This window comes from Heloderma suspectum, chromosome 12 (assembly GCF_057233095.1).
Source record: "Heloderma suspectum isolate Gila_16-S chromosome 12, 16-S_ref, whole genome shotgun sequence".
NCBI lineage: Eukaryota > Metazoa > Chordata > Lepidosauria > Squamata > Helodermatidae > Heloderma > Heloderma suspectum.
Genome location: NC_139469.1, coordinates 34,667,560 through 34,690,616, shown reverse-complemented (window position 1 = coordinate 34,690,616; position 23,057 = coordinate 34,667,560). Strand labels below are relative to the sequence as shown.

Here is a 23,057-nt window from a genome sequence, read left to right as displayed (position 1 = left end):
TAGTGGAATGGGAGCCTCTGGGGGAGCTGGTGACCAATTTGGCAGAGCCGAGTGGGAAACAGCCCTATAGATCCCACCTAACGAACAGGGTAGAGCCAAAGGCCTAAATAGCTGGTCGGCAACTAATTTTGTCAGGAAGCCAGTTTGAGGAGGTAGACACGGGAGGAGGGCCATGGCTTCGGTCATGCTTCCCTTCCCCCTCCCCAGAGGCCTCTTGTCCTGCTGCTCCTGCCATAGCTCCCTTGTACCTCTGGCTTGGCAATGGGGTGTGTGTGTGTTGGGGCAGGGGCAGGGGGCTCTCCCCCTTGACTGTGGTGCTGGTGACGGCAGGCAGAGTCGGCTTGGAGCTGCTGGTGCAGGCACCTAGCCTATCTTTTCCTCACAGGGAGAAGCAAATTCCCAAGCCAGGGAAAACTTTGAACATCATTATTAGCGGGGCACTGTGTTTTTCTCGGAGTGGACAAAAAACTCCTGTTCGCTGCACAGACTCTTGTGTTTTTGAGAGAATGCCCTTTGAGTATTCACAAAGCCTCTATGGTTTTTGCCAATATTCAGAAAGGTTGCTTGCAAAGACTTCAGCATTTCCTTCCCCCTTTCTCAAGCTAAGGGAAAGAGGAAAAGCACAAACCCCTTTCCTTTACTTGCAAGAGGAGAGGGGATAAACAGTGGCAGAAGAAGCCCATCTCACAGGCTGCACTTTGGGAAACAGCAGTTGGGATGGAGGCAAAAGTACCCAGCACCCCCGGCCCTTGGGTAAGATGGTTCCCTGTGAATGGCAGGCTTTTGCCTCTCCACTGCAGCTTGGTTTTCCTGCTGGGAAATCATCTGGGACCCTCCAGTGGCTGCAGCCCCATCCCCCTTCCCCAAGGTGAAGGGGAGGTTTTGTCTTGAGGGAGGGGGCCGCCACCATGGAGGGCCCAGGGTGCAAGCAGAATCGAGGCAGGGACAGCCCTGCTTTGCATTCTCACCCCATTCCTACTTTTCTCCCCTGCTGTGACCTGTCTTCCTATTGGCCTGGAAGGGCTGCAATGCTGAATGGGACAGACCTTGGGGCAGGGGGTGTTGGGGGGAAGCTTTGTTTCTGGATGCAAGCAGGATGCACCCACTTCCCAAGTGGTACAGTCCTTTTCCAGGGGAGCGTGCCATATTCTCCATGACACTGGTAGTTGTCCCAGGGCAGATTTACCGCTTCTTTTCCCAGCCCAGGAAAAGGCCTCTGCAAGGCCTCCTGGCCCAGCCTGAGTCGTGTTGCTGGGGGAGCACAGAAAAGCCAGCAAGCGCCTGTGTGAAGCGGCATCTTCTCTGTGGTGCAGAGCAGAGCCTCTTCACAGCCTTCTGAAAGGCATGCTAGGCAGCAGCCCTGAAAGATGAGACAGGCTCATCTCTCCGCTCTTGGGCCTTCGCAGGTTTCAGCCTGGGAATTTTGGCAGTTGCAGCATCTCTCTCAACGGCACCTCCTCAAACTCCCTCCCCTTCGAGGATCAGGAAGGAATCGTGTCCTTTGCAGCTGGTGCTCTTCAAGGGAAGGAAATGCTGGAAGCGCCTGGTGGATGCGAATGAACCTGGCCGGCCGCCAGCGGCGGGCAGGACGCCTCTCCCTCCTGCGGCTCAGGCACCGGCCAGGTCTTTGCAGGCTGCCTCCTTCTGTCTTTGCTGGCGTCCAGCGTGGGGCAGGAAGGGCTTCAGCCTGGAACGAAGCAGGCAAAGCTTGGTGTCTCTGCAGTGGCCCTCATAAGGATGTGGCTTTGCCGAATCCCAGCTCTTGGCCTGGTTTCGGGTTCCAGTGCTGAATGTCTTGACCTTCTGAAATGCTGAGGGAGCGTTGGCACCGCCGCACGTGTGGCAGCGGCGGTGGCTGGACAGGTGCGACGGAGGTGGCGTGAGCGCTCCCCGCTGCTTTCCGCAGCCTCCCCAGGGGGACTCCGCCTTGCTGTTGCGAGCTCTCTGCTGCAGGTGCCTCAGTGCTTCCTGCAGCTGAAACACCGAGAAGGCAGGCTCCGTGGTGCTCCTTCCGTGATGGCCACGCCTCGCTCCCCCGAATGCCACCTGGCCTCTTCCTGATCCCAACTGGGTGTTCCCATTCTCCCCGAAGGCAGCAGACCTTGCGACCCATCCTGCCTTATGGAGGAACTCTCCCGTCGTTGTGGACTCTGCAGTACTGGCATTGCTCTGGTGATTGAGAGCTGTCGCCCCTCCCAAACAACAGGCTTCCAAGTGCTGGTTGAACTGCTTTGGTTGGAGGTCTCAAGGTTATGTTGCTGCTTTGGGGTGGTTTTTTTCTGTACAGAACCGATTGCTTCTGTGATGTGGAGGAGGAGGAGGAGGAGGAGAAGAATAAAGTATTTTTATAAGGAAATTGTCTTTTCTGTGCCAGTCCTTGTGCTGAATAGTACTGAGTAGGGCAGGACGGGAGAGGGGGAGAGTTTCCAAATCCCTGCTGTATTGATTCTGTAATTGGGCTCTGGTTTTGATGCTGGCCAAAACATCTTTAAAATGTTTCATGTAGTTTATTTAAAACTATTTATATACTGCTTTTCATAACATATATCCGTGGTTTACAGCTTTTAAAATGCAACAATAAAAGACCTCAGATCAAAAAGACAGAGAACACAGTAAATTGCCATAAAATATGGGATATAGCAGTCAGTTTTCATAGGATAACTGGAATAAATAGTAAACAGACAAAGGTAGGTCCACAAGAACAGACTCCAAAATCCACATCTGTCCAGAATTCTTCATCAGTTGGGATGGTGCAGGGGGGTAAGGGAAAGAAGTGATACAAAAATTAGGCCAGATGTTGTAAGCATGAGATATGCATTTAGACTCGGAAGTTCTTCACACGGAGCTTTTATCCTGCTATTGAGATTACTCACTCACGGAAGTTTGCGGGTCCTTTTCATGACGTCATCAACCTCCAGGGCCATCCAGAAGTAGTTCCTGGTTATTCCATCTCAAAAAGATCCGGAAATAATGAACGATCTCTTTAAGTTAAATTGTTTACACTATTAAAACAGCCACTAGATGGTGCTGTTTCATTGATCTCTATGGAACCTTGACAATTAACTTCCCCTCTCAGCAGTTGCCATCTGGGAGCCTGCTGTAAACTCAGAAAGGCTCCACAACAGGAGGGCTGCACGGGGTTCATTTAATGGAAAGGCAGCCTCAGTCTCAAGGTGGAATGAATTAATCCAGCCGTTCCCACCCAACCTGGTGCCCCCACACGTCTAGCCCCATCATTGCCAGCCATCATGGCCTGGAGGGAAGCTGAATTAGTCAACTGATTTCGCACTTTGAGGGTCCTACTGTGCCACAACCACTAGGTAATACAGTTTGGCTTCCATTTTTTCACCTAGTAAACCACCCAAAATCAATAACTGAGTTGTGTTTCTCTCTACTTCTGCTTTCTGATTAACCAGGATTTTGTGTGTTTTGCTAAGGCTAGAGACAGATTTGGAGAACAGCTGGAGTTTGTTTTCAGAAATGAGGATGAGCCATGTTTTCTGAAATGGAGATCCCCAGATCCTAAGTACCTACAGTACTTAGCAGAGACTGATTTGTTCCATCTGCAATCTCCATCTTGAGCTCTCATGGCTACATTTGGCCTAATTCACCCACGCCCTGCTTTTTATGCCAACCAGCCTAATGAAGAGGTATGGAGAACTTGGATGTTTGCACACTATTTTGTGACATTTTGGTTGGTTCTAATAAAAGTAGTGCCCAATGGTGGACTTTGAAATAAAATCTTTTGCAAGTCTGCAGTCCTGTTTAGTGCCTGCTGATAAGGGCTTTCCAGCATCAAACTTGTGCTGATTGGAAATAAGGAAGGAAACTTGCTAGCAACTAACAAAACATACATTAAAGGGGGGGATGTGGCCAGTGTGAGGAGTGTGCCAGCATGAACTTCCCCTTCCAGCTGGCTTTGCCCCCCTTTCTTTCCATCCCATCCCTGCCACTCAGTTGTCTCGCCAAATCTAGCTCTGCTCTCTTCCATATGCCCCACATTCATTCTTGAGCCTTGGTTTCTATCTGGACCAGTTAACAGCTTTGGCTCCTTGGTGTGAGGAGCGTTGGTTGGTAAGCATGCAAATAGGTCTGAGAGGGAGAGCAGGAACTGAAGTCATGACTGCCAGTGTCACAGACATACCAGTGACTCCTGCTGTGATCCTGCACATTTCCTAGGTTGGGGCATTTGTGGGGTGGTCCTTCTCCCAGGTGACAGGTTCCTTAAATCAGGAGTGGACAGAAAGTGGATCTCCAGATGTCTTTTCATTCATTCATTCACTCATTTCATTTATTATGTTTCTATGCCGCTCCTCTGGACAGTTCACAAAGATTAAAAACCATTAAAAATACAAAGTGCAAAACTATTTACATAAAAACATACAAGCAGACAGCGCACACACAGACAACATATATCTAAAAACAATCTCGGAACGGTCTTGGGCTTCAGCTCCCAGCATTCCTGACCCTCGCCATGCTGACAGGGGCTTCTGGGTCCAAAACATCTGGAGATCTACCTTTTAACCATCCCCTGCTTTCTCCTCCCTTCTCAGTGTTGGGGCACTTTGCTCGTGCCAGAAAAAGCCATTCAGGAGGAGAAAGCAGACAGACCGCCTTGCAGAGGTGTGGGACATGAGTACAGAAGACCTTTGGGAACCCACAACAAAAGGTTGCAGACCCTAACAGAAGTGGTCATGCTCACAAGGGGGGGGGGAGTTTCAGGAGGGAGAAAAGAAGAGGGGAGTGTCCTTCGTTGCCCTCTTGCAACCTTTCTCCACACTTGTGCAGTGGTAAAGAGCTCAGGTTCCACTCAGCTGCCCACCCAGAAACCGAACGATTTCTTCCTATATCATAGCAGCAGGGGAGAATGTTTTGGAGAGTGGGAAAAGAAAAAGATGTCCCCTGTAGTGTGAGGACACGAATAGTGTGGTGAAGAGAGTGAGGGGCCTTCAGATGGGCTGCGCCGCAGCAGGGTGCCTCAGTGGCCGAGGCCCTGCTTTGCCTGCAGAAGGTCCCTGGTTCAGTCTGCACCATCTCCAGGTAGGGTGAGGACAGACCCCGACCTGTCTGACACCCTGGAGAGCTGCAACCAGTCAGTATAGTAGACAATCCTGACCTAGATTAGATAGAGGGCATCTCTACACCAACCTAAAATCCTGCATTTAAAAGGGGGCTTTCTGCTTCCGTTTTAAATGCAGGATCACAACTCCCTTTTTCATCCGCTTTCCTTTCCCCCTCCCCTTTCCCTGCCTTCTTCCAGTATCTGAATCCTCCATTATCTTTCATTGATCTCGCTCCTCTTGCCGCTTTTACTCGTTTCACAGAGGAAGCTGAAGCGGAACACAGCGGGGTAGTTTGATAGCTCATTATCTGCAATCTATTTAAAAACGGAACAAAGGGCATTTAGTGCAGGAGGTGCCTTGAGTGATCACGGCGTCATGTAAAGAGCCCGCAAACGTCCGCGGAGGAGCCATCTCAGTCGCAGGATAAAAGCTCCGTGTGAAGGAGCCCGGATACCCCCCCCCCCCGGCCAGGCTCTATAAGGGGCTGAAGCAGTCCCAGTCTCCACTCCCCCCCCCAACATTCTGGAGGTTCTGGATGTCACTGCATAATACTGGTCCTTGTTGGGCTGCGTGGGGCTTGGTTTTAGTTCTTCGTTGGTTCTTGAATATACAAAGGAGTCCGCTGCTGCACTGCTCACTGCCCCCAGCCAGTTACAGAAGCTGAGGTGTGTGTACGGAACCAAGACCTAGACATGCTTTCTCTGGGCTCTTGCGCTCGGACAAGCAACGGGCTCTCTCTGTATCAGGCAAACGAGTGTTTCAGCTGAGCATTTACGCGGCCTGGCCCCGCTGACTGCCTTGGGAGTCAGCACAACTGCGCTTCTGTCCCTCATGGCCTTTTGTGACATTCATCCTGAGCGGAGAAATACTTCAGCCAAGAGATGGAGGCATCTCCGAGGCTCCCGAGCCAGGAGCATTCCACCTGCGGTTTCACCAAGTGCCGGCTGCTCGGTCCGGGGCTTTGAGAGGGCCTCTTGCAGCGACTTAGAACAACTTCTGCCTCTTCATTTTTCTTTATAAGATGTGTAGGTTGCCTTTCCACTTCCACTGGAAATGCCCAAGGCAGCCAACATCAGCGAAAAGGGAAAACGTGTTAAGAACAATAAAACCAGCAAACAAATGTTGATCTGCCAAACGCAGACAGGAGGAGCAGGGAAAATCAGCAGCAGCAGCACCCACAAACGTCGACACAAGTTGTGGGCCTCCCCTGCACCTCCAAGGCCTGTTTTCCTGGCCTCCCTGAATCTTACAAACCAAGGTGAGAGATCTGAGATGAGGTTTGGCCCCGAAACGTATTTTGAATATTTGAGGCCATTCTGGAGCCTGGCCAAACATAAATGGGAGACTGCTTGGGAATCAGGCTTCCTGCAATGAGCAGGGGGTTGGACTCGATGGTCTTGTAGGTCCCTTCCAACCCTATGATTCTAAATCCACTACTGTGTGTGAGCATGTGCAAAGTGCACTTTCCTTACGGAGGAGCAATCAGAACCAGCCACCGGTGCCATCCGAGTGCAGCTAAGCCAGTTTTGCGTTAGAAAGACGCTGGTGACCATTTCTCTTTGGGAAGAAAGGGCCAGCTTCATCAGGGCAGCAGAATCGCAAGAGGTGGGACCGGCCCCTGCTCCCCTGCTGGGAGAGCAGAATCCATCCATCCTGCTTGTTTGCCTGCCTCGCTAGTCCCTGCCTCGCCGGGCGCTCCTGCAGCGTGAGAAATGTATACACAGCACTCTGACAGGCTGACACCAGAGAGAGGAATCTGGGTCACTCCTGGCTCAGCGGCTTTTCCTCCCGAGAGGAAACCACGTTCCTCCCTGGCAGCCATGATTGTCCTTCCAAAGGCAGCCAGCAGTGCCGCCTGCCGGAAAGGAGGCACAGCAAGAGAGAGACTGCCCATCCACGCGCGCCTCGACAGAGGCCGAGCTCCTCTCCCCAAGGCGGACAGCTGCTGGCTGCCTGCACTGCGCCACTCCGACGACGGAACAGAAGGCTTCTCCATGCAGAAAAGCCCCCCTGCCCACAGGCCACTGGCATGTCGGGAGAATGCTTCTCCCTGGCACTAATTTTCTGAATGACGGCAATTTTGTTGGATGCAGCGGCATCCAATCATGTGACTTCCCACCGGTAATCACATGGGCAGGCTAAGGGATATTAAAGATACACCGGAGTGGTGGGAGCATTACCTCTCAGGGACATAGACGACAGGTGTCTTGCAGACTACCTTGCAGGGCTGGAAATGCAGACAAACTGGTTTGTTACAGTGGTGCTGGAGCTGACACAGGCAGCCCACCTGGGTTACATCTTGGAGGGGGGCAGGTTACATGTTGCTGGGCCGTTGGGAAGGCAGAGCGACAGAGAGCACGCCTTTCCTGCGAGGGAAGCTTTTCTGCGGGCCTGAAGAATGGGGGAGCGTCCGTTAGTGATCTCTCAGGCCCTCTCACGAGGAATCGCTGCTATTGGCCCAGGCAGCGGGCAGCCAGCACATCCCGCAGGCCAGCCAAAACACAAGGTAGGGGTCTACCTGGAATCGCTGTGGGTATGCAGCATGAAATGAAAAAGATGTGTTACACCCCAGAATGACCCAGCAAGGACCTGTGAGCTTCCAGGGCTTTTCTCCCATATATAAATGTGTGTTCTTATTTCCAGATACATTCATTCTGCCCCCTTCACTCGCTGTGGTGCTTAATTGTTCGGATTTGGGTTAGCGAGGCACCTGGGGGATTATTCTCTGTGCTTGGAAAAATGTAAAGTAACTGGGTTTTACTGGGGATGTGTTGCAAGGTTTTCTTGCCGGTCCCACCTGTCATACGGCATCCCCGAGTCAGGCTGTTTTGCAACCATGGGCTGATGCCGGAGGCAGGCTTACTGTGAGAGGGGGCCTCCAGGGGCAGCTTTGGAGCATCCGATCTGGGGCAGTGGGATATGGGACCATCCACTGTACTTGTTCATCCCAAGGGGATGGACAGGGGCCATGCTGTGGTGCTCTTGCACAGACTCCATCCCTTTCAAAGGGACTTCCTTGTGCAGGAGAACAAGGAACTGTGGAGGTTAGTACTTGTGGCTCCTGGGGGTTTCTGCCTCTGGGCTGGCCCTGGTTGGCGTGTCATGCTAGTAGCAGGAAACCTGGCCAATGTGGACGACGCAACAAGTCTGCAGAGAGCTGAGTAACCATCTCCTGCCTTTCCGCTCCCTTGAGCGTCCGCTGTTGCTTAAGCCCATCCCTTGTTCTCTAGTAAGCTGGAAGCCCTTGGATGATGGGCTGGGCAGACAGATGCCCCCGTGCATGAAGTCTTGTCCGGGAATGGCTGGGATATCACGGAAGTGAAGCTGGAGAGCTGAGTCCAGCTGTCTGCAGTCAGATCTGCAAAAGAGCATAGAGCTCAACTGGAGCCAGGGCTGACCCCAAGGCCCTGTTGCATGAGGACAGCATAGGGGCTTACAGGTCTCAGCCCCCTCCTTGACTACTAGGTATGTCTTCACAGCTATTAGGCACCAGCCATCATCAGCCACTGAACAAATACCATTTACCACCTCCTCCTGTATGAGCCAGCCTGTAATTGTTGTCTGTCTGTCTGTCTGTCTGTCTGTCTGTCTGTCTGTCTATCTATCTATCTATCTATCTATCTATCTATCTATCATCTATCTATCGTATGGCACATTCACATCGCATTACAATAAAAACATAGAGCATAATAAATATGAAATGTAAAATATAAAATATAGACAGGAAGATCACAAACGTATGTCTAGGTTACAGATACAGTTTTTTGCTTCAGTTGTCACAGCCAGGAAATCAGCAAAGTCTCCATTGCAGGCTCGGTTTTGACACTCTGTCACTATGTGTTGGATAGTGTGTTTTTCAGCCCCACAATCACAATTTGATGATGTTATTTTGCCCCATTTATAAAGGGCATCTGCACATCTACCATGACCCATGCGAATTCGGTTCAAGGTTGTCCATATTGCACGGGGCTGGTCAAACCAGGTGGTTTTTCCAAGAGGCAGGGCAAGCTTCGGCATTGTGGAGGGCAGTTTCCTAGCCAATGTTGTTTCCACGTGTTGTGGATATTGAAATCATCTTCTAGAAGAGCTTTAGCGGTAGAAATGGCTGGATGTTTCGATCTTAGCCTGTTTCGCTCCAAGTAGGTTACATCATTTAATATTGGTAGCTGGAGATTGTCAATAATCTTCTGGTATTCTTTGAAGAAGGGCGCTCTTTCGTCTTGCATCTGGAGGTGGTATATGGCTCAAAACAGGCAGCCAGTATGTGGGAGTAGATCGTATCATCCCACTAACAATACGTATTATTAATTGTTGATCAGAGGTCATGCAGCAAGTTCCATCACCAACCGAGGCTGGTTGGTGGGGACAGGGCCTTTTCTGTAGCAGCACCCTGACTTTGGAACTCCCTGCACATGGAGGTCAGCTCCATCTTTTCTGAGTTTTGGACAAGCAGTAAAAACTGCACTGCTCCCTGGGACACACCGTTGACCAAAGTTTCCTTAGTGATCCTGAAAATGTTGCTCTCCCAGCACTTAACGCAAAGCATTTCAGTCCCTTCTCACTGGGCTGGTTTGCATGATCACTGCAGCTCACTGTGGCTTATTTAAGCCATGGTGGATTGTGGTGTCTGCTGGCAGCCATTTTGAATATTCAGCCCCAGGGGGCAGGGGGGTTGCCATGGCTTGCCATGTCATCGGAACTTGGGTGGTGAGTTCCGATGACACCTCCAGCAAGGAGAGGGAAACTACCCTCCAGTAACCCATGGGCTGTTGTGGAGTTATTTAAGGGTCCTTTCCCCCTCCAAACACCCCTATTGCCAGCACGAGCCGCAACCCACTGTAGCGTAAATAAGTCATGTTGGGCCGCAGTGATTGTGCAAGCCTGGTCAGTGTGGTGTAGTGGTTAGAGTGCTGGGCATGGAGTTGTGAAGTCACTCAGCTGTGAAGTCACAATTTCTCAGCCTAACCTACCTCACAGGAGTGTTGTGAAATTAAAAGCAAAGGGGAGACCTATCTATGCTCCCTTGAAGTCCTTGGAGGAAAGGTGGGATGGATGGGTGGGTGGGTAAATAGATTAGACAGAAAGACAGACAGACAAACAGACAGACAGACAAACAGGTAGATTCCTTCTCCCTGTCCTAGTATACCAGAACTCAGGTCTGGAGACTCAGGGCAGGCAAGAAAAAGCCCATCTTCATGCAGTACATAATCAATGTATGGCATTTGCTGCCATAAGATGTGGTCACAGGGCTTCTTCACACGGAGCTTTTATCATCCTGCCACTGAGATGGCTCCTCCACGGATGTTTGCGGGCTCTTTACATGACGCCATGATCACTCAAGGCGTCTCCTGCACTAAATGCCCTTTGTTCCGTTTTTAAATAGATCGCAGATCATGAGCTATCAAACTACCCCGCTGTGCTCCGCTTCCGTTTCCTCCGTGAAAAGAGTAAAAGCGGCAAGAAGAGCGAGATCAATGAAAGAGAATGGAAGACACAGATACAGGGTGAAGGAGGAGGAAGGGGTGGGGGAGAAGGAAGCACGTGAAAAAGGGAGTCCTTGTGATCCTGCATTTAAAACAGAAGCAGGAAGCCCAGTTTTAAATGCAGGATTTTAGGCTGGTGTAGAGGTGCCCATGGCCACATAATGGGGGGGGGGGTGTCTGCCAGCAGCTGTTCCCCATGATTGCTAAGTGGAGCCACTTCAGCCTACAGTGAAGAGGAGGGAGCTGTTCTGGCTCTTTGTGTCAATAGGTGTGCATGTGAGTGAGAACATGGAACAGTCACACCCACTCTAGGCTCTGGCTATGCCAACTGCTGGCACACACCCATAGGAATACATGCCTGCCAACCGAGGATAAAACCTCATGCATCTGACAACGGATTCTAGTCCATGAACGCTTCTTCCATAATGAATGTGTTCGTCTTTAAGGTGCTACAAGACGCTGTCTCCTTTGCTGCAACAGACTACCCATCAAGCATCCCCGCTGGAAGATCTCAGTATCTGACTGTAGCACCGATCTCTAAATAAACATCTCATCATCCTTGGGGATGCAGTGCCCACTGACCTTTCGGGCCCCATTAGGGGGTGCAGTTGTATCGGCAGCACCAAGGCGTCCAGTAGCGGAACAAGATGGCAAAAGGGCCTGGACAAGCACAGTGTGACTGGTTGAGGGACCAGGCAGGGCCGAGGTTCCAGGCTGTCAGTGCTGCGAACTCACTGTCTCCATCCAATGGTGGCCAAACGCCTCTTAGCGCTGTGCGTCCACTGCAAGGCTGCTCTGCTCCCACTTTTAAAGGAGAGGAATCCAGTGTTGATCTGCACTGGAAAATGACACGAGCAGGAGAATGAGCTCCTGAAGTTAATAAGTGTGGTGATCGCGATGCCAGGGTGGAGGTGGCAACCGAGTCAGCATTTGGGCTTGTTGCAGAGTCCGGTTCCTGGGTTGTGTTTCTGCCAGGTGGCCTGATCTCCAGCAGAGGGATTCCAAAGGAAGGCTCCCAACGGGGGCGGGGGGGGGGCGGGAGTGCATCTGGAAGGGCAGGTGCTCACTCTGATGGCCCCCCAGCCGCTCCCCAAAGGGAGGCCCAACATTCAGGCTGCTGCATTGTTCCATATCCACAAACCAGTCCTAGCCGTTTTCATCTCCACCAGGAGCAGGGTTTCCATAAAGCCAATTGCCCATTCAAGAGCAAGCCATTGCAAGACACTTTGCATTACAACAGGGAATAAGATATTGTTGTTGGAAAAATGCATTTTCCCCAGCAATTGTGGGGATTGCAACTAAGCTCAGAGGAAACAGGGAATTCTGAGGTGAGTGGCAAGTGATGTCAGTGCCTCTCCTAATCAAAAAATGCCGGCCCTGCCTCCCTGGCCCCCAATGTGAAATAGCTGCCCTGCTCCCAATGTAAAATAGCGGGCCAGGCGGTCATAGTTTCTGGTCAGTTTAGAAACCCTTTGACCTTATGGACCAGGGATTATGGCTGAACAAAAAGTGGAGTGTGTTTATGCCATGGCTACAATGGCTTTATCATACTCACTTTCAATGGCCTGTCTCCAGTCTATGTATAAAGAATTCCAGGTATTCGCTACCCTTCCCTCCTGCCTTGGGCATCCACAGATTCCCCCCTAGATTTGTGAACCCCAGATGTTCCCTCTCCAGGAATTGTGAATGGATCAGTCCCAGGGAGAATGTAATGCCCATAATTCTTTAACTTTCTTAATTCCTTCATCTAAAGCATAATGTGAAGTTTATTTTGAGGGTGCTGCTCAGGAGACACATCAGTAGGAAGTCTGAGGGAAATTTAAAGAATTTGACAAGTTATGCTTGGCTTTAAGTAAAAATTTACAGGCTGCCTTCCCTCCCTCCTATTTTAAAAAAATGCACATACAAGTAGAAGCATCATTAAATGCTGAAGAAAGCTGAGAGAGTTCCCCATTTTTAAAGGTAGGTTTAAATGCTTTGGGATCAAGAATAGGGTTGCCAACTTACCAGAAAATACAGGCCTGGCCTCCTCCTATGCCTTTAACAGCAGCTTGCTGCGGATATACCAGCAGATGAAGTTTTTCACAAGATGGAGAGAAGCATTATCACCTGCTAACATCAGCAGAGCAAACTGCTGCTAAGGACACAGGAGCAGGGTTCTGGAAGAAGCTGGAAACCCCATCCTAGGACCATTTCATCAATATGGTATAGACTTGCCTGTGAGGACTATCCAACATAACATTTGATGGCAGATTTAGGAATTAATGGCAGATTTGGTAGGAGTTTATATGTCAATGAAAATGAATGTGTCTTATTATTAAATGCAAGGAAGATGGAAAAAAGAGTGGCATTTTTTTAAACTAAAATAGTAAAATGCCCAATACATTTTGGTTAAAAGATGATGCCTTACCAGAAAACCTGTATTGTTGTGCCCCTGAAGGTCACCTCTGAATTCAGCCTTCTACTCTTTTATTGACACTTCGTTTTTTTCCGGTAGCGTTGTCTTGCTTTGCGATCTCCTGTTTGGCGAGCCCCCCCCCCCCCCGCTGTTTTCGGATGTGCGGCTTGAGGGCTTGAGCGTGTGCAGGTTCACTCAAAAGCAAGTCCCGCTATGCTCAGTGAAGCCTGCTGGCAAGTGGCCAAGACCCCAGGCATGTCCCCTTAGGAGGGAGCCCAAAGGGATAAGCCCCGTGGAGCAGGATCCGGATGCAAGAAGGGAAATCCTGCAAAGTGTGAGTTTGATGGTACGCCAGAGGAACTCGAGCAGCTGGATCCCAGAACAGCATTTATCTATTAATTACATTCTTCATCCACCCAATAACCAATGTTCTCTGAGCGGATTAAACACAGTACATTCAAACAGTTAAAAATATAAAATACAATATCAATATTTAAAAGAATAAAACACAACGCAGATTTGCTTGGAAGCTGAAATCAGTGGGGCTTATTCCTGGGTAAACGTGGACAGGATTGGGCTGTGACCCGAGGCAGACCCACCTCGGACTAAGTCCCGCAACGCGGCGAGGCTCGCTTCCGAGTCCGTGCGCGGCTGAGCTCCATGGCGCTTTCAGACGCAGCGCTTCTCTTGCGATGATCCCGCCCTTCGCAGGGGGCCAGCGTGAGATTCCGCTGAAGGTTGCTCTGGAGCAGCGGCGAGCTCTCTGTCCAGCCCCCAGGGCCACAGGCGACGCTGGTCAGGGCTGCATGCACGCGCGCTGACACGCGGGCCCGCACATACAGAGCGGCGCACAGACCTGCCCCAAGGCACACACGCGTCGCGGCAGTCTGTGCGAGGCTCTGTGGGAGGGGGGCTGCGAGTACAGGGGCGGGGTCTCGGCGGCGGGGGTGGGGGTCGGGGCACCTTTCGGGGGCGACAGCAGCAGGACGGCCTGGGCGGGCGCTGCAGGCACTCCTCGGGGCGCGGGCTGCGCGCTAGAGCAACAGCAGCGAGTGCTCCGTGGTGCCTCAAAGACGAGCAGGCGCCTTGCTCTGGCTGCATCAGGGGCTGTCCTGGGTTACGGAATACCGCGCCTCTGATGGAGCGGCTGCGGGCCGCGAAAGCGCCGCCTGCGATGCGTTTGCTGGTCTTGGCGGAGCCGCAACACGCCCCGTCGTTTCACCGCAAGTCCGCGACAGACCAACGCTGCCCCCGCTCCTTGTCCGTAGGCGAGGCTCAGCCACGGCCAGCCCGCGGCAGGCTCCGGCGTCCGGAGCCGCCCCCGCCCCTGCTGGCCCTCGGCCCCTCCGCCCGCGCCGTCGCGCGGCTCAGAGGCCCAGGCAGCGGGCGAGGCGGGCGGGGGGCGGCCGGGCGGGCGGGGCGCCGGGCCGCGGCGGAGCGCGGCGCTCATGCCACCGCGGACGCGACGGGCGCCGCCGCCTCGCGAGTCCCGCACAGGCCTCCGCCAGCCCCGCGGATCGACCGGGCGGCCTGGGCCACGTGCGTTATCCGGTCTCCGCTCCCCGTCTGCGAATTCGGAACAAAGCGGAGCCGTTGGCCTGCTGCAGAAAGCAGGAGGCGCCTCTGGCCACGCGAGGCCCGCGGATGTGTCAAGCGGCACGTTATCTGAGCCGGGGCTCCACGCGCGCGGCCCGGGACTGGGCAACGCTGGGCGGTCTGGGGCTGCTCAGGCTGCCAAAACCTGGCAGCGGCAGCAAAAGACTCGGCGGTTTGCCCCCGAAACTGGCACTAAACTGGTACGGAGGCTCACGGGGGCCACGTTCAGCGTGGAAACGAGCCAAACGGGGGGGGGAGGGCATGTGTTGCCCGCTCCTGGCCTAGCCTCTGGACCCGCTCCAGCGCTGGCCAGGGAGTCAGCGTGGTGCTGGAGCATTGGACTAGACCCGGGAGAACAAGGTTCGAATTCCCACTCAGCCATGACGCTCACTGAGTAACCTGAGGCCAGCCAGCCTCTCTCTCAGCCTAACCTACCTCACAGGGTTGTTGTGAAGATCAAGTGGGCTGCGGAAAGAAAGACGTACCCCTCCTTGGAGGAAAGGTGGGACATAACTGTAATAAATACTCGGCGCTGATGGCCAAGGCTTGCCTTTCAGCAACGCCCTGCAAACGGAGTTCTCCTGTCTGCAGCGGCCGCTTCTCCAGTGGGTCGCGCTGGAGGACGTGAGCCTTTTTGGAACTCGCTCCTATCTTCTGATGCTCTCTGGTGACCATTTGCAGTCCCCGCCCTGCGGGGGCTTGGTTGCGGTGGCGAGTCAAAGATGCAGCGCGCACGTGCTCAGAGGCCCTACCTTTCTGTCGCGACTCCTCCACTTCTGGGGCTGCACCCTGGTTCCGATAACAGGTACCAGGCTGAGGCACTGCCCACAGCAGCCCTTAGCCCTGCTATATTGGGCCTGGCAATGGGGATGACAAGGCTCGTGCCCTCTGCTCAGGCTCAGTGACTGCCTTCCCTGGCGCTAGGTAAGAACTTTCCGGCTCTGCCTTTAGGTATCTTTAGCCCAGTTTGGTTTGGGTCCCACGGGGCGGGGGCTTGGCCTGCGAGGCCCTCCGCACATGCTCAGCAGCCTTCCAGTCTCCATTATAATAACGACTCAGCTCGCCGGCCTGGGCGCGGGCCCCTCACCCGGGGCCCGGGCCCGGCTTTTCAGGGCACGCCCCCGAAGCCTGGCCCGGAGCGTTTCGTCAGCTTGGCTGGGCTCCGGCCGCGGGGGCTCGCCCGGCTCTCTGCACGCGCCCAGGGCGCCTCTTGCCCGCGGCGCACCTTCCCAGGGGAAACCTCGGGCGCCGCTGGCCACGCGGAGCGGGGCCTTCCGGGGAGGGGGCGGCGGAGGCGAGGCGGGGCCGCCCGGATGCCCCCCGCCCAGGCGAGGCTGCGGCGGGAGGGGCCGCCTCCCTTCCGGAGCGGCGGCCGCGCTGCAGCAGCAGCGGCGCGCGGAGCGGCGAGGCGAGGCGGCGGCAGGTGGCGTCGCGTCGCGTCTGCAGCCCCGGCCATGGAGGGGCCGCCGCCGCCGCCGCCGGCGAGGGGGGTGGCGGTGGCAGCGGCAGCGGCGCCGCAGGGCAGGAGGCGGCGGCGCTTGTGCTGAGCCTGTGCCGCCCGCGCCCCGCAGCCGGGCTGCCTCCGCCCGGCGCTGCGCTGCGCTGCGCCCGGCCGCGCGCCTCCATTGCGTGCCGCGGCAGCTGCAGCGAGAGGCGGAGGCGGAGCGGAGGCGCCGCCGCCCCCCGCCCGCCCGCCCGCCCGCGGCAGCTCCCGGGCCCGACGCGAGCCGGCTGGGCGCGAGCGGGGGATGCGCCGCCGGCCCTGAGGACCCCCGCCCGGCGCCGCCGCCCGCCGCCCCCTGCTCCGCGGCCGCGCGCCGCCTCTCGCCATGGGCAAGGACCAGGAGCTGATGCAGGCGGTGAAGGCGGAGGACGTCGGCGCCGCGCAGAAGCTGCTGCAGAGGCCCAGGCCGGGCAAGGCCAGTGAGTGACGCCGGCGGCGGCGGGGCGCGCGAGGGCGGGCGGGCGGGCGGGGACGAGGGTCCCCAGGAGGGGTGCCGCGCGGCGGCTGCACGGCGGGCGAGGAGGGTCGCCGGCAGCCCGCTCCCCGGGCGGCCGCGGGCGGGACCCAGCCGCGGGCGGGGAGGCTGCTCCGCGGGCGGCCCCCCGCGTTGTGGTCTGGCGCACTGGGGGGGTCCCCCGGGCTCGAAGCCCCCCGTGAGATTCTGCCCCCCCGGCTCCAGGGCGGGATTGTGGCCCCCGCCGCCCGCCCGAGGCGCGCCTGGCCCCGAGCCCGCCTCTCGCCCGGGGCTCCGGCTGACGCCGCGCGCACGGGGCGGGGGCCTCCAGCCGGGCGGTGCGGGCCTGCCGGAGCGCCCCTCGGAGCGGCGCTTGGCGCTTACGCGGGGGAGGAGTGGGGTTCCGCGCGGCTCGCGCCGCCGCACGCGCTCCACGCCCCCCGCCCACGCGCCGGCGGGCTGGCAGCGCGGGGGCGGGAGGGCGCCGCGCTCGGGCACGGGCCCGGGCCCGCTCTGCCCCGGCGGGGGCGACGGCGAGAGACGCGCCCCGGCTCCCCAGGACGCCCGCTGCCTGCCCGGCTGCCGCGCTGGAAGAGGACGGAGCAGGGCGGGGAGGGGGCGCCGGGAGGCCGGCGGCGGCGCGGCGGCGCGGGGCCGGGAGGCTGCTTCCCCCTGCAGCCCCCTGCGCGCCGCTGGCTCCCCGCCCGCCCTGGATCCCAGGAAGGGACTGGACTGGCCAGGCTCCGGCCCATGGGCCCGCTGCGGGTTCCCTTCTGCGCCTCGAAAGCGCGGGGCAGGCTGGCCAGAGGCAGCCGCGGGGCCTCCCCTCCCCTCCCCTCCCCGGCCTGGACCCGGCCGCCCTCTCCGGGCCTGGCCTGGCGTGAGGACAGCTCGCCGGCCCGGATTCCCCATCCTCGCCAAGGGGTTTGCCAGCCTGTTCTCCAGCGCGGCGCTTCCCTGCAGCTGTGGCAGAGTTCAGTGATGGCGAGATTCGGGGCGGGGGGGGGGGGCAGTAGAAGTTGAGCTACGGCAACCTCGGATATCTCAGCTGTGGTGGAGAGCTGGAATTGGTGTTTCTGGAGGAAGAGGTGCCAGGGTTCCAGTTTGTCTGCTGTGGAAGGAATCCCACTCCCCTAACCCTTGAGATGGAACATTTGTGCCTTGTGTGTCCCGGGTGGAGCCCTGGCATGGAAAAGAGGTTGTGGGGTCTGAGCCCTAGGAACTGGGCGACCTAGGCGTTTGGGGTGTGGGCTGCATGGTGCTGGACGTCTCTTTCCTGCCTTGGACAGGAGTCAAGGGATGTAAGTTTGGGTTAGTCCGGAGCTGAAGGCAGCTAAGGGGGGCTTCCCAGCTCACGTTGCCTCATTCACAGAATTTTAAGGGGGTCCAAAGTTTGGCATCGTCAAGGCATAGGTTTCCCTTTTTTCTCCATGGCTTCTTCGGTCTTTTTTTTGTTTTAAGTGAGAAAAAATCCATCAAGGAAGGAAAGCTGGAAGAGCAGTGCCTTTGGGTTGTTAACGCCAGGAGCCCCGTCGCAAAGCACCTTGAGCCTCTCTGGCTTTAAAGCCTTGCGGAGAGGAGCATCCATGTGGCTTGTGAGGCCAACTGTGTACAGCACCAGGCAAGCTGAGGTGTTGCCGTTAAATTGCAGCTATGGTACTTGGGACAGAAAAGCTGCACAATTGGAGGAGCCGTGTGGAGTCAGACTGGCCTAGCGGTGCTGTTGGTTTTGGATGCAGACAGGCCACTGCAGCTGTTGAGGGGGGCCTGACATCTTTAGCCCCCTTCCCCCAGTTGGCTGGGTGCCTCTCACTGCTGACTCCAGAATTACTCAGGGTCAGCCCAAGAGATGTGCAGTGTCGGAGATGTGCCCCAGGATCCCCCGCAGTGCCTTGGAGGATGCCGGGATGCATGCGTGCACACCAGGGCCCTTGGATGCTGTACTGGGGCGGGTGCACAGCTTGGTTAGTGCCCCCTCAGATGGCTCCGGAGCTGCTTCAAGGCAGGCCGCCCTGGGACTCATGACCATGTTGCTTTACTGTGGTCTTTCCTTCCTCAGCTTGCCTTATGATTTCCCTGGCAGCAGAAGTTATGCCCACGACCAGCGGTGGCGCTGTCTGCTTGGGGGCGGGCGGGGGCAGGCATCTGCTGTGTGCCACTTGCCATGCTGCAAGGATGACATGTGCCTGTTGCAGTGTCGATAGCTCGGTGCCAGGACTTCTCCGCACACTGAGTCTCGGCTACAGCTTTCTTGGCCTTTGGGCAGCTACTTCTTGCCCACGAGACCTGGGCGTGATTGCAGGTGACGCTCCGCTGAGCCTGGCTTCTCTTCTCTCTCGTGCACACAGCTCGCTGGAGCTGCCGCCTTTGAGCCCGAGCAGCTTGGACTGTGGGGAGGCTTCTCATCCGTGGGGCTTCCAGATCCAGCCTCTCTGGCCCACTGAACCTTGGGTGGTATTTTGCATGAAGGGGTCCTGAAACTGCTATGGGAAAGCATTTGTGTGGACCTGGTGTGGTTTTAGGGCCACCGTGGCTGAGAAGTTTCTCAGGAATGCCTAAAAATGTAATATGTGACTACAGTCAACAGGTCCTTTTTTCAGGAAACCAGGATTGAATGAAGCTCCTTGCCAAGTGGGTGCTCAGGGGCAAGCCCAGGTTTGCTGCTGTGAAATGTGTGGAGCAGCTCATTCTGTTCACGATGAAATCATGTGTGGAAGAATGGAGAGACCTCTCCTCTCACGTGTGCGGGTGGAAATAGGAGAAGGGAGTGTGTGTGTGTGTATTCCCACGGCCACATGTGTGAATGGAGAAATCTTTCTTCCTTTGCCTCTCCTCCCCTCACCTGTGAAAATGTCCTCTGGTACCTTTCTGGGCTATTAATGCAGGTCCTCTTTGGATGACCATGGCCTTTCCACCCCCATGGGCCAGCCACCATATGGTCTCGAGGGGGGAAGTGGATTCTGTTTGAGGGGGGAAATGGACAGGTCCTTTTGTCTGTCCAAATGGGGTGTTCTACTGGCACATGATTTTTGTCTGCTCTTCAACAGGGATGGAGAAATCTGTCAATTCTGGCTTCTCATTTTTCCAGGCTTAAGTTTGTTTTGCCGAGTTTCCACATCAGCGTGTGTTCTTCTTTTTTTAATGTTATCAAAATTCACAGGTGCATTTTTGTGAGCATTTCTCCTAATACACACATTTGTGTGCACAATTTTGCCAAATATACACATTTTTGCAAGCAGTTTCCCCAAATATAATGGGTTTTTGAATGTTATCTTTGCTAATATTCACATTTTTGTGCACAGTGTCTCCAAATATACAAATGTTTGTATGCCTTTTTTATCAGAGAACTCAAAATTGCAAAATTTGGAGAAGTGTGAATTTTGAAGGATAACTGCATTTTGGTTTGCATATTGTTTAGACAGTGTGGAATTGCCTAGGAAGCCAAGCCAGAAACAGTGGTCTCCAGGGCCCGGCTGTCCCTCCACTTGTCACCCACCTGGGTCTTTGCCTCCATGCTCTCCTCCCTTCCCCAGCACAAAGTCTGCAGCTGGAGGGGCATGGGGATGTGCTCCAGGCACCTCAGCCACAGTGTGGCCAGACAAGCCCCAGTCTTCCTCCCCACTTTGGGGTTGTGAGCAGGGAGATAACCACGTAACTGCCAAGGCCAGCTCCACCCTCCTGTGCTGCACCACAGTTGTGATGGGGCCTAGGGCTAGCCACACTTATCAGAGGGCACCAGCAGCAAAGTGTGGGAATATTCTCAAGACCAGTGTCGTCGTTAGTGGGGGGCCACTTGGGCTTGGGCCCCGGATCTTTTTGAGCTGTGCCCCAGATCTTTTGAGCTGTCCTAATTGCCATTTTTTTTACATTTTCCCATTGACTTGCATTGGAAAACAAAAATGGCCATATCTTTTTTAGTTTGTAGGATAAATACATGACGTTTGGAAGCCTGGTAGCCCCCATGGAACTGATTGAATCTGCCAAATTTCAGGCAGTTAGGTCCTGTGGTTTTTGTGCTAGTCACAGGTAAAATTTGCTATTTTCAAGAAAATGTGTCAAAGCAAAGAGCTATATTTTTTTTGTGCTTCCACATACATGCATGGAATTTTGGGACCTGCCAGTCTCCATAGAGATGACTGAGCCTGCCAAATTTCAGACAGGGTAGTGGCTTTTGTGCTAGCAACAGGTAAAATTTGCTTTTTCCAAGAAAATCTGTCAAAGTAAAGAGCTATAATTTCTTTGTTCTTCCACATAAGTGTATGAAATTTGAAACCTGGCAGCCCCCATGGAGCTGATGGAACCTGCCAAATTTCAGGCACTTCTGTCGAGTGACTTGTGCTAGTCACAGGTAAAGTTTGCTATTTTCAAGAAAATGTGTCAAAGCAAAGAGTGATATTTTTTGTGTGCTTCCACATATGTGCATGGAATTTGGGAACCTGGAAGCTCCTATAGAGCTGACTGAGTCTGCCAAAGTTCAGACAGTTAGGTCCAGTGGCTTTTGTGCTGGCCACAGGTAAAATTTGCTTTTTTCAAGAAAATCTGTCAAAGAGCTATAATTTTTTTGTACTTCCACATACATTCATGGAATTTGGGGACCTAGCAGGCCCTATGGAGCTGACTGAACCTACCAAATTTCAGACAGTTCGGTCCAGTGGCTTTTGCACTAGCCATGAATAAATTTTCCTTTTCTCAAAGTCTAAAACAAAAAGTAAAAACTGTCAAGTCACTCAGGGGATTAGAGAGCCTAATCAGAAGATGTTTAAGGTGACCATTAGGAGGTCACTATCCCTAATCTCTGGTGTAGGGCTTTTTTGAGGTGCAAAAAACCTCTACCCCCCCTACTTTTCTTTTCTGCTCTTACATGCCCACTGTTGTGAGCTTGCCTGCAATGAAGTTTTGAAGAGGGAGAAGGAAGGGAAGAAAGAGCTCCATGTGAAATACTGGTATTTCACACAGCATCAGATTTTACTGCCTCGAACTGGAACTTTGGTTTCTGCAGAAGTTTAGTAGCTTCAGTACAGCAAAGGATCCAATCAGCCTCCACAAACTTCTTTCTCCCCCTCCACTTTAATTTCTCATAAATAGCTGTGGGACTCAAATAATCCCAAAGGGAGGGTTAGGACTATGTGGCGTCATGATTGAGAAACTGCTGGGGCTTTTAAAGGTTCCACAGTTTTAAAAAAGCTAGAAAAACCCCACAGCCACCTCACCTCATAAAGTTCATTTAAGTATGAGCAATCCTTACAAACCCTCCACAGCCTCCTAAAAGCTACTTGGCTTAGGGAATTCTTTCTAACCCGCACCCCCGCGCACATTTCCAATACCATTCTTCTTCTTCCCTCCCCTGCCGTATCCTGTTCTTTCTTTCTCTTCTTTATTCCACCCAGAGCATATCTTGGGGAATTCTTAAAGAGAATTCTCTTTGGTGGGCAAGAGAAGTTCTGAACTGTATTTGACTTCATACAAACAGACAAGAGGGTTGGTTTTTCTCCTTCTCCTCACTCAAGCCTTTGAGAAAAGTGGGTTCACATGGTTGCAGAGAAAGAAATCTGGGGCTGCTTTGTTTGTCAGTTGCCCTTATCCAGCAGTAGGAAGGGCTGCAGCTCAGTGGCAGAGCACATGCTTGGCCTGCAGAAGGTCCCGGGTTCAACCCCCAGCAACTCCAGGGCGGGCTAGGAAAGGATCCTGCCTGAAACCCTGGAGAGCCGCTGCTGCCAGTCAGTGTCAACAATACTGCGCTAGATGGACCCAGGGCCTGACTCAGTACAAGGCAGCTTCCTATGTTCCTTTGAACAGAAAGCTTATTTTTTAAGTGGTGGGGAGATAAATATTGCTAATTTATGCAATCCTATATATGAGCACACTCTGGGAGAGAGCGGAGGACAAGAAGGCCTGGCGTGCTATGGACCATGGGGTCACGAAGAGTCGGACACGACTTAACGACCGAACAACAACAAATATATGCCTGCTGAGAAGTCTCATTATGTTTAAAGAGGCTTACCCTCAGGAAAGTGTGCATAGGATTCCAGCACAAGTTACTTTTGCAGGGAGGTTTGCACCTTGATGTTCTGCATGTTTACTCAGAAATCAGTCCTGGGTACTGCAGGCTTAATACAGTGTCTAGCTAATTCTGTCTAATGAACTGACTACCCTTTCAGCTCAGTCCTATGCATGTTTTGACATTTGTGGGGTTGGTTGTTTTTTTGTATGAACTCTAGCTTGAGTGGTGAGGGAAAGGCACTTAGTGCATGCTCAGAGTTTCTCCATAACTGAGCCCCAGTTTTGAAAACAGACTCATTGGCTGAATCCTGGTGAAATCTTGGCACAAATTAAGTTATGGAGAGGAAGATACAATGAGAGCTTGTGCATAGAGTGGAGATGCACAAAACAAGACATCTGTTTTTATGAAGAGTTGCTGGAGGATGGTAGGATGAGGAGGGATGGTTGCATGGAGGGGAATAGAATTGGTAGTGGGAGAATGCAAGTGCTCAGTGGTGAAAGAACATTCTGCACATGCTCAGAGGCACTCTCTATTTAAGAACATAAGAGCTGTGCTGCA

At 54.0% G+C, this 23,057-nt stretch overlaps 1 protein-coding gene across 2 annotated transcripts in view; it reads left to right on the top strand.

The window, feature by feature from the left end:
* The first annotated feature begins 15,832 nt into the window (after window positions 1-15,832).
* Window positions 15,833-23,057, top strand: part of CASKIN1 (CASK interacting protein 1) — a 130,882-nt gene continuing 123,657 nt past the window's right edge. Inside the window, exon 1 of one of the 2 annotated variants that reach the window (XM_084819032.1) lies at window positions 15,833-16,463. In XM_084819032.1, coding sequence (XP_084675158.1) covers window positions 16,370-16,463 — 94 coding nt within the window. In that variant the 5' untranslated portion in view covers window positions 15,833-16,369. The remainder of the gene's footprint in view (window positions 16,464-23,057) is intronic. The other variant, XM_084819033.1, reaches the window with a different exon arrangement.